This window comes from Nycticebus coucang, chromosome 5 (genome assembly GCF_027406575.1).
Source record: "Nycticebus coucang isolate mNycCou1 chromosome 5, mNycCou1.pri, whole genome shotgun sequence".
Taxonomy (NCBI): Eukaryota; Metazoa; Chordata; class Mammalia; order Primates; family Lorisidae; genus Nycticebus; species Nycticebus coucang.
This window is the reverse complement of record NC_069784.1, coordinates 109,500,320-109,511,556: the sequence shown is the minus strand read 5'-3', so window position 1 is coordinate 109,511,556 and position 11,237 is coordinate 109,500,320. Positions and strand designations below refer to the sequence as shown.

Sequence of the window (11,237 nt, the reverse complement as noted above, 5' to 3'; positions counted from 1 at the left end):
TGGCAGAGGTTGGACTAGAAGAAGAACTCCCAAGGCCAGGCTATTTTCCTTCCTCCTCGTTGAAAGACAGTGGTGAAAACCTTTAACCTAGAGCAAATTAGGGAGTCACATGGAACAAGCAGCTCAAAAACAGGACCGCCTAAGACTTTCCAAAGAGAAACTTTCTTGTGACTTGGAAATAAAGAAGCATCTCAACTAACATGATTTGGGTTCTTTGTCAAAATAAGGTTTCTTTACTTCCCCATCAGTCAGGAAAGAATGACAGGATCAAAAGGAAGGAAGGGAGCTTGAGACAAGGAAGGGACCTTGTTTATTTTTTTAGGGTTCTAAAGGGAAAACTAAATTGAATCAGCCTGAATAGATAAACTTGCTAGATGTACAGATGTACAAGTGTACAGCTACTGTTGGATCTCTATGGCTTGAGGGAATCCAACAAAGGCCCAGGATGTCTCTTCTGTGTAATTCACTCAAGATTGGGTCCACTGTTCCGTGGCCCCATAAGTAGACTTGATGCTTTGTGACAGGCACAGTGTCAAACTTATCCAGAACCTATTAGTGAGTGTTTTTTTTAGGGTGACATATTTCCCAAAGTAAACAGTAATTCAGGTATAATAACTTACTTTTACTTTATACAATTTGTCCACCCTCTTTTATTCCACCTATCGTGACCAAAAAGAGTCAGGTGAGAGTTGAGTGATTGGGCCTGTGATGTAAAATTTGCTATCCTTATGGGTCCCTTGAAGGCAGAGCATGGGACATGGCTCCACTAGTTAGAATCTCAGATAAGCCAGAAGACTCAAAAAAGAGTGGGAATGAGAAGGAAGAGGAGAGAAGGCAGGAAAGGAGGAAAGGAGAGGAGAGGAGAGAAGAGGAGAGAAGTAGAAAGCAGAGAATCCATAAGGCATCGACTCAAGTGCATGGTTTAGCTCATAGGCACGTGGCTTTCAACAGCCATGTTAAAAAGCCGTGTTTCCTGGTACTGTACATTTCAGCCACAATATGCCATTTATAACTTTTAAATCATCAGCAGACTTTTTATAAATGAAAGTTTCAAATTATTGAAAGAATGTATAAAGAAAGACAGTGATTTCTCTAAGTTTTTGTGTGCTAAGTATTTTTATGGTGCAAAAGATATCAGCTTATGTCAATAGATAAACCCATGTTGAATGAATGGATGGATGGATGAAATAGGATAAAACAGAGTAATACAGGAAAAGAATAAGCAGCTGAAGTTTTTCATTCTACACATGCAACAAACAAGTCAAAAAACAAACACAGTTTATATAATGTTAAATATTTAAATAAATTACAATCAAAGTGAATTAATAACAGATGACCAAACTTTATTATACTATTAGGAGCCGAAAAATTACTTCTTACATCTTAAGAAGAGAAGAAACATTGACTCGTCCCCCTTGAAAGGAATTTGAAGTGACTAAAGCACCATGGATCTGACTTATATTCCCGAAGACTTATCCAGTTGTCCGAAATTTGGAAATAAATCCTGTCCTCCCACCAACCGCCCTTTTCATGTCCGGGTGATAATGTATTCAGTTATGACTGGAGCCATGGTTATCACTGTTTTTGGAAATCTGGTGATAATGATTTCCATATCACATTTCAAACAGCTTCATTCTCCCACAAACTTTCTGATCCTGTCTATGGCAACCACGGACTTCCTGCTGGGATTTGTCATTATGCCCTATAGCATGGTGCGATCAGTGGAGAGCTGCTGGTATTTTGGGGATGGCTTTTGTAAATTCCACGCAAGCTTTGACATGATGCTCAGCCTGACCTCCATTTTCCACCTCTGCTCCATTGCTATTGATCGATTTTATGCTGTGTGCTACCCTTTACATTATACAACCACAATGACCACATCCACCATAAAGCGACTGCTGGCATTTTGCTGGTCGGCCCCAGCTCTTTTTTCTTTTGGTTTGGTTCTGTCTGAGGCCAATGTTTCTGGCATGCAGAGCTATGCAATACTTGTTGCTTGCTTCAATTTCTGTGCACTTACTTTCAACAAGTTTTGGGGGACAATATTGTTTACAACGTGTTTCTTTACCCCTGGCTCCATCATGATTGGTATTTATGGCAAGATCTTTATTGTTTGCAAACAACATGCGAGAGTCATCAGTAATATGCCTGAAAACACAAAGGGGGAAGAGAAAAAAAACCTTTCAAAGAAAAAGGACAGGAAGGCAGCTAAGACTCTGGGTATAGTAATGGGGGTGTTCCTGGCTTGTTGGCTGCCTTGTTTTCTTGCTGTTTTGATCGACCCGTATTTAGGATACTCCACTCCCATAATAACACTTGATCTTTTAGTGTGGCTCGGGTATTTCAACTCCACTTGCAACCCACTTATTCATGGCTTTTTTTATCCCTGGTTTCGGAGAGCTCTCAAGTACCTAGTGTCAGGAAAAATATTTAGCTCTCGTTCAGAAACTGCAAACCTGTTCCCTGAAGCACATTAATAAAAAGCTGTCACAAAAATGAATAGAATACTGAAAATATGATTTTTACTATTTTGACCTGAAGCATATGCCTTAAATCCCCAGATTATCACAAGCATCACACTATCAAATGTCACTGATCTTGGTGAGTGTTCTGTGACCTGCACACGAGCTACAGTCACAGGTCTGACCAGTCATTAAGCAAATCCATCCTTTGTTAGTTGTCAGCTATGTTCCAATCCACGCTCACCTCTGACTGGTTTGGAAAAGGTACAAAGGAAATATAGACGATAGTTTAGAGTAGGTTGGCCTAGATTTACATACATGGGAAAATTAAAGACCAATGTAAGAATTTAAAAATAAAGTGTGTATGGTTTTTATTCCCATCTGATTCTACTTTAGGAGTCAGAGAAGGGATGATCGTGTGCCCTGCAGATCTATAAAGAAGGGATGCCTTGAGGTTGGCCTGTATTATGAAATAGTCCTCCTTATCGTTTGGTTTGGGAGAACCACAATCATCATTATATAAATTATTCAGTTATTTTTTGAAACCCTTAGGCTCACCACTAAGAGTTACCCACAGTGGAAGCAGAATGATTACAAATCATTAGGTAAGCTTTTACCCTTGTGATTTTTCTTTTTGTCGTTTATATTTGAAATGACTGTTCCCTGTGTCTCTAGCATCTCAATGTGCGTGCTATGTCTGCACCATCGGCCAGCAGTCACAAGGCCTCCCCTTGTACTTGTTCCAACCACTTTTTCTGGAAGTCTTCTGAGGGCCCTGCCAAAAAAAATTTCATCCACTCCGCAATTCCTATGATTCAAGTCAGATCCTTAACATTGGTGAAAATCCTTCCAGTGATTTTTCCGTGAAACATTAAGACAAAAATAGAGTCAGGTTTCCTTTTGCTTCATGGGCTGGGAAGTATATGATCACATAGAATGGTCATGTCCAGATCCCCTAGTGCCTGGGATTATGGTGTGGGAGGGAGGACGGGAGGAGCAGAACAGGGTAGATTATTCCTCTTTTCCTGACTCTAAGTTCAGCCTTAGGTCGAACTTTGACATAGTTTAACTTAATTTTGGCTTTTCCTCATCTTCTAAGTCCTTCTCTCCCCACACCTGGACACTCTTTGTCTTAGATCCAACAATGGGAAATTAGCTTTCCTCAAAGAGGAGTGTGATTCGGTAAGAGGGGCCTCCCTGTCACCATCATCACAGTTTCTCCTTGTTAGAACAAAAGCAAATAACTGCTTCTCTACTGATTCTTCAGGAAGTCAGAAAAGGGAAGATCATGTGACCTGCAGATCTCTGAAGGAAGGACGCCTCAAGGCTGCCCTTTATTATCAGTTACAACTGCATAACTCATGGCAGTGAAATATTTTCTTGTTTACCAAAGGATGAGCCAGTCTAACTGCTGATCTTGAGGTGAACAATTTAAGCTCTGTCTGGAAGAGACATTAGCATGAGAAGCACAGCCAGGCTCCTTCTTCCTGGAAATCCCACAGGACAGTAGACATCCCCCAGGGATGCCTCTCCCTCTACAGGTTGAGGACATTAAAACTGCCCCCCACCCAAGTCAGCAGTCACAGATAGCTCGTGCCCATTGATTGTCCTACTTTTGGCTTCCTCCTAGTTTCTGCTTTCAAGATTCTCATTAGTTTCTCTACTTCTGATCTATTTCTCTACTCCTAAAACTTCACAGTGTGTGTGTATTTGTATCTCTCTGTGTCTATGGCATGTGTGTGTCCCTGTGTGTCTCATGGTAGCAACATCAGAGGGATTAACGAGGGAAGAGAGCAGATAGGGGATGAGGGAAGAGAGCAGATAGGTATATGGTTGTCAGACTGAGGACTATCTGTAGATATAAACCTACCCCAGTATAAATGCGGTCATCTATTTGGCTAGACTAGCTAGCTAGCTGCATAAAACACATGGCTAAACAGCTGTGTGGAACCTGTGTATATTCACTGAAACAGACCTTGAATACTCAGTAAAGGTTATGAAAGAATTTATTTAGAGATTGATTGGTAACGCATGCCTTCCCTCCCACCCACGTGGGTCCACAGGTTTCCAATCTACTCGGCTCAGTTATGTAACATTGACACTGTTCTCTTAAATATCTCAAGTAGTTTCTATGCTAGATCCTTTTTTCTCCCTCTCTAGGCTCCTCCGCTCACTTTGTGCAGGAGGCTGACCTGTGCAGACTGGTTTGAGTAGTTCTCTTTCCTGGTGTCTGAGATGGCAGTTCACCAGCGGGGGTATCTGCAGGTCAGCAGGTGAAATCAGGACATTCCTGTCCCTCCAGGAAAGGCCATCCTCTTGGAATTCCTATGAGTGCCCCCTTCCCTGCTACTTCTAGTCTAGTTAGGGAGGGGCTTCCCTGCTGTTGCTGCCCCTGGGTACCAGACTGTTTCTTGCTGCTTTCTTCAAACATGTTTAACACCCTTGTAAATAGTTAATGATGAGTTATTAAACTCTCCTCAATCACCCAGGTTGATTCCGCTGTCTGTTTCCTTTTGGACACTTGGTGAATGCAGCTTTTCATTGCTCTGAGCTAACCTTTGAAATTCTGCCCAGAGGCATCACGTTCGGTACAGGCTCCACTCGGTCTTTCTTTGTACTTCCACATTGAACCTCTCTTCCCAGCCCCACACTCCTCTGAAGGAATTTCAGCCCCCAGTTACTCATTCACTCCTGTTTCCCTGACAGGGGAGCTAGCTACTGCTCTTCTCCCCCAGGTGGCCAACTTCCTGTTTATTTTTTAAGATCGTTCTGTTAGTGTAAGATATCCGGTGTCCTTTTGTGAATAGAAAGGCCTTTTCAAGGCAATTTTGGCTTCTAAAATTAATATTTCATTTATAAAATAATATTAAAAACCTAGATCTCCCTTAACTTTTTAACTTATAATTTCCATTTGCCTTATAATGTATAAACTTTATTTAACTTACAACTATAAATTATAAATAGAAGTTGTTCTGTTTATATGTTTAGCAATTTTTCATCATTAGAAGTCTGATCCACTATCCATTGCACCAAAGAACCACCCACATTTAGTAACTTTTAACAGTGACTTTTTGTTGTTGTTGTTGTTGTTGCAGTTTTTGGCCGGGGCTGGATTTGAACCTGCCACCTCCAGTATATGGGGCCGGTGCTCCTTGAGCCACAAGCACCATCCTTAACAGTGACTTTTAATGGCAATTATCAGCCAGTTAATTGAATTCCCTATTGTTTGTATTCATTAATTAAAATGTTCAAATTCCCTTTTTGATAATTTAATTGTCAGATAACATAAAACCTCCCTAATACCTAAATAACACTACTAATTGAATGACTGACTTACTTGTCACAAAGTATTTAAAATGACAAATACAGAAAGATAATTTCTAGACTGACCACAAACTATATTGATACTATGGGTTTGATTTACCTTGTCATTCCCTTTTTAAGAGAAATGTATTGATCATACACACACAATACATTCCGATAAATGCAGATAGCCGTAGATCTATATGTGAAGAAAATTGGTTTTGATTGACCATACATTCTTTGTACTAACTTAGAATACTAATTTTCTATCATCAGCTGTATCTCTGCTGGTTGCTCTTCTGTGTTCAAAGGATGCTTTTCTCAACTCCCATTGTTACTGGATTAGAGTAGGCCCTGTTTCTTTTCTTTTCTTTTTTTTTTTTTTATTGTTAAATCATAGCTGTGTACATTAATGTGATCATGGGGCACCATACACTGGTTTTATAGACCGTTTGACACATTTTCATCACACTGGCTAACATAGCCTTCCTGGCATTTTCTTAGTTATTGTGTTAAGACATTTATATTCTACATTTACTAAGTTTCACATGTACCCTTGTAAGATGCACTGCAGGTGTAATCCCACCAATCATCCTCCCTCTGCCCATCCCCCCTCCCCTCCCTCTTCCCCTTTTCCCTATTCTTAGGTTATAACTGGGTTATAGCTTTCATGTGAAAGCCATAAATTAGTTTCACAGTAGGGCCGAGTACATTGGATACTTTTTCTACCATTCTTGAGATACTTTACTAAGAAGAATATGTTCCAGCTCCATCCATGTAAACATGAAAGAGGTAAAGTCTCCATCTTTCTTTAAGGCTGTATATTATTCCATGGTGTACATATACCACAATTTATTAATCCATTCGTGGATTGATGGCCACTTGGGCTTCTTCCATGACTTAGCAATTATGAATTGGGCTGCAATAAACATTCTGGTACAAATATCTTTGTTATGATGTGATTTTTGGTCTTCTGGGTATATAACTAGTAGAGGAATTATAGGTTTGAATGGCAGATCTATTTTTAAATCTCTAAGTGTTCTCCAAACATCTTTCCAAAAGGAATGTATTAATTTGCATTCCCACCAGCAGTGTAGAAGTGTTCCCTTTTCTCCACATCCATGACAACATCTCTGGTCTTGGGATTTTGTGATATGGGCTAATCTTACTCAAGCTAGATGATGTCTCAAAGTAGTTTTGATTTGCCTTTCTCTGATGATTAAAGATGATGAGCATTTTTTCATATGTCTGTAGGCCGTGCGCCTGTATTCTTCAGAGAAATTTCTCTTCAAGTCCCTTGCCCAGCCTGTGATGGGATCACTTGTTCTTTTCTTGCTTATACATTTGAGTTCTCTGTGGATTCTGGTTATTAAACCTTTGTCGGAGACATAACCTGCAAATATCTTCTCCTATTCTGAGGGCTGTTTGCTTGCTTTACTTACTGTGTTCTTGGTAGTGCAGAAGCTTTTTAGTTTGATCAGGTCCCAGTAGTGTATTTTTGAAGCTGCTTCAATTGCCCGGGGGTGGGGGGTCCTCCTCATAAAATACTTGCCCAGACCGATTTCTTCAAGGGTTTTCCCCGCACTCTCCTCTAGTATTTTTATAGTTTCATGTCTTAAGTTTAAATCTTAAATCCAGTGAGAGTCTATCTTAGTTAATGGTGAAAGGTGTGGGTCCAGTTTCAGTCTTCTAAAGGTTGCCAGCCAGTTCACCCAGCACCATTTGTTAAATAGGGAATCTTTTCCCCACTGAATGTTTTTAATTGGCCTGTCAAAGATCAAATAATGGTAAGTAGCTGGATTCATCTCTTGGTTCTCTATTCTGTTCCAGACATCTACTTCTCTGTTTTTGTGCCAGTACCATGCTGTTTTGATCACTATTGATTTATAGTATAGTCTGAGGTTTGGTAGCGTGATTCCTCCTGCTTTGTTTTTATTTCTGAGTAATGTCTTGGCTATTCGAGGTTTTTTCTGATTCCGTATAAAATGAAGTATTATTTTTTCAAGATCTTTAAAGTATGACAGAGGAGCTTTAATAGGGATTGCATTAAAATTGTATATTGCTTTGGGTAGAATGGACATTTTAACAATGTTGATTCTTCCCAGCCATGAGCATGGTATGTTTTTCCATTTGTTAACATTTTCAGCTATTTCTTTTCTTAGAGTTTCATAGTTCTCTTTATAGAGATCTTTCACGTCCTTTGTTAGATAAACTCCCAAATATTTCATCTTCTTTGGCACTACTGTGAATGGAATAGAGTCCTTAACTGTTTTTTCAGCTTGACTATTGTTGGTATATATAAAGGCTACTGATTTATGAATGTTGATTTTGTAACCTGAGTCGCTGCTGTATTCCTTGATCACTTCTAAGAGTTTTGTAGTAGAATCCCTGGTGTTTTCCAGATATACAATCATATCATCTGCGAAGAGCGAAAGTTTGATCTCTTCTGACCCTATATGGATACCCTTGATCACCTTTTCTTCCCTATTTGCGATGGCTAAAACTTCCATTACAATGTTAAAAAGCAGTGGAGACAATGGGCAGCCTTGTCTGGTTCCTGCTCTGAGTGGAAATGATTTCTTTTATGTTTTTTTCCCAATAGGTCTCCACTTTATTAAGGTTGACCACCATGATATTTAGTACGTGTACTAAACATGTAGTACAGATTTCAATGACATTTAGATTCTGAATAATTTTTCCATAATTGTTAATTTAGGCATATTGGTTTGTATCTTATAGAAAACACTGATCTTTACGACACACATAGGAACAGGCGTAATATACAAAAGTTACAAAGATGATTCCAAATCTCAGCTAATCTCTTTCCTAACTGCAACCACTCATTTAGTCTTTACTGATAATAGAGACCAAAACCAACTATTTACACATATCTGTATGAGATTCTTGTGACTTAGAAATCCCTGAAAGAGCAGAAAGCTGTGATTATTGAAAAGCTTAGAGTACTGGCAAGGTTTACTTTGCAAAGTATTCAACAGAAGGCCACAGAACTGTTTTCCTAAGAGGAGCTAGGAACTACAGATGTTGTTTAGTAATGCATTGTAATGGCATTGGTCTATAATTTTCTTATCTTGTTGGGTCTTTTCCTGGTTTGGGGATCAGGGTGAGGTTTGCTTCATAGAACGTGTTGGGTAGTCTTCCTTATTTTTCTACATTTTGGAACAGGTTGAGTAATGTAGGTACTAGTTCCTCTTTAAAGGTTTGGTAGCATTCTGACGTGAAGCCATCTGGTCCTGGGATTTCCTTTTTAGGGAGATTTTGTATGGTTGATGCTATTTCAGAACTTGATATGGGCCTGTTCAACATTTCCACTTGATTCTGGCTAAGTCTTGGAAGGTGACGTGCTTCCAAGTATTGGTCAATTTCCTTCAGATTTTCATATTTCTGAGAATAAAGTTTCTTGCAATATTCATTAAGGATTTTTTGAACTTCTGAGGAGTCTGTTGTTATTTCATCTCTGTCGTTTCTGATTGATGAGATTAGAGATTTTAATCTTTTTTTCTTGGTTAGGTTAGGCAAAGGTTTATCTATTTTATTGACCTTTTCAAAAAACCAACTTTTTGATGTATTGATCTGTTGTATAATTCTTTTGTTTTCAATTTTATTTAGTTCTGCTCTAATTTTTGGTTATTTCTTTTCTTCTACTGGGTTTGGGGTTGGAATGTTTTTCCTTTTCCAGTTGTTTGAGATGTCCCATTAAGTTGTTAACTTCTTCTCTTTCCATTCTCTTGAGGAAGGCTTACAGTGCTATAAATTTCTGTCTTAGGACTGCCTTTGCGGTATCCCAGAGGTTCTGATAATTCGTGTCTTCATTGTCATTTTGTTCCAAAAATTTGGCAATTTCCTTCTTAATCTCATCCCTGACACAATATCATTCAGCATAAGGTTATTTAACTTCCATGTTTTTGTATGGGTATCCAGATTCTTGTTGTTACTGAGTTCAACTTTTATTCCATGGTGGTTCAAGAAGATGCAAGGAATAATTTCTATTCCTTTAAATTTACTGAGGTTAGACTTGTGACCTACGATGTGACTGATTTTGGTGTATGTTCTGTGGGCTGATGAGAAGTATGTGTATTCAGTTTTGTTGGGATGAAATATTCTGTAGATGTCTGCTAAATCCAAATGTTGGATGGTTAGGTTTAAATGTAAAATTTCCTTGCTCAGTTTCTTATTGGAGGATCTATACAACACTGCCAAAGGAGTGTTGAAATCTCTATCTATTATGGAGCTGGAGGAAATCAAGTTGCTCATGTCTGTTAGAGTTTCTCTTATAAATTGAGGCACATTCTGGTTGGGTGCGTAAATATTAATAATTGAAATCTCATCATATTGAGTATTGCCCTTAACAAATATGAAGTGACCTGTCTTATCCTTCCTTACTTTTGTTGGTTTAAAGCCTATTGTGTCTGCAAATAGAATTGCAACACCTGCTTTTTTCTGATTACCATTGGCCTGAAATATGGATGACCATTCTTTCACCCTGAGTCTATATTTATCTTTTAAGGTAAGATGTGACTCTTGTATGCAGCAAATATCTGGTCTGAGTTTTTGTACCCAGTCAGCAAACCTGTGCCTCTTTAGAGGACAGTTTAAGCCATTCACATTAATGGAGAATATTGATAAGTCTGGTAAAATTTTGGGTATCGAGTTTTTCGAAAGTCCAGTGGACATTTTTAATCCTTTCACCACTGTGGAAGTTGGAGTTTGATCAAAAGTTTCTGAGTGAGTTTACTTTTGTGGTAAAGGATTGGGATGCTCATCATGGAGGATAGGTCTGAGAATATCCTGAAGAGCTGGTTTGGTTATTGCAAATTTCTTCAACATATGAATGTCATTAAAGTATTTAATTTCTTCATCATAAATGAAACTCAGTGTAGCTGAATACAGGATCCGGGGTTGAAAGTTACTTTGCTTTAGGAGATTAAAAGTTGATGACCACCCTCTTCTGACTTGAAAAGTTTCAGCAGAGAGATCTGCAGTCATTCTAATATTCTTCCCTTTGTAGGTAATGGATTTCATACATCTGGCTGGTTTCAGAATTTTCTCCTTCAGATTAACCTTAGTGAAGTTAATTATGATATGCCTGGGGGATGTCTAATTCGGATTGAATCGTACTGGGGTTCTGAAACTGCTATCTGAATTTTAGAATCTCTTGGCATGTCTGAAAAATTCTCTTTCATAATTTCATGGAGAAGGGCCTCTGTGCCTTGCAAAGCCCCTTCATCACTTTTAGGGATTTCAATGAGGTGGATATTAACCTTCTTTGAATTATCCCAGAGCTCTCTGAGAGAATGATGCGTTTTTGTTCTCCATTTCTCTTCCTCTTTGAGAGTTTGGGAGCATTCAAAGGCTTTGTCTTCAATGTCAGAAATCCTTTCTTCTGCTTGCTCCACTCTGTTACTGAGGGATTCTACTGTATTTTTCAGATCTTTGAGGGCTGCAAATTCTTGC

At 38.8% G+C, this 11,237-nt stretch overlaps 1 protein-coding gene across 1 annotated transcript; it reads left to right on the top strand.

Annotated features, from left to right (window-relative positions):
• The first annotated feature begins 1,361 nt into the window (after nucleotides 1-1,361).
• On the top strand, nucleotides 1,362-2,499 carry LOC128586084 (trace amine-associated receptor 3). Its single transcript, XM_053591615.1, has one exon. The coding sequence runs from the start codon at nucleotides 1,446-1,448 to the stop codon at nucleotides 2,475-2,477; it is 1,032 nt and encodes a 343-aa protein (XP_053447590.1). The 5' UTR covers nucleotides 1,362-1,445; the 3' UTR covers nucleotides 2,478-2,499.
• Nucleotides 2,500-11,237: the final 8,738 nt, after the last annotated feature.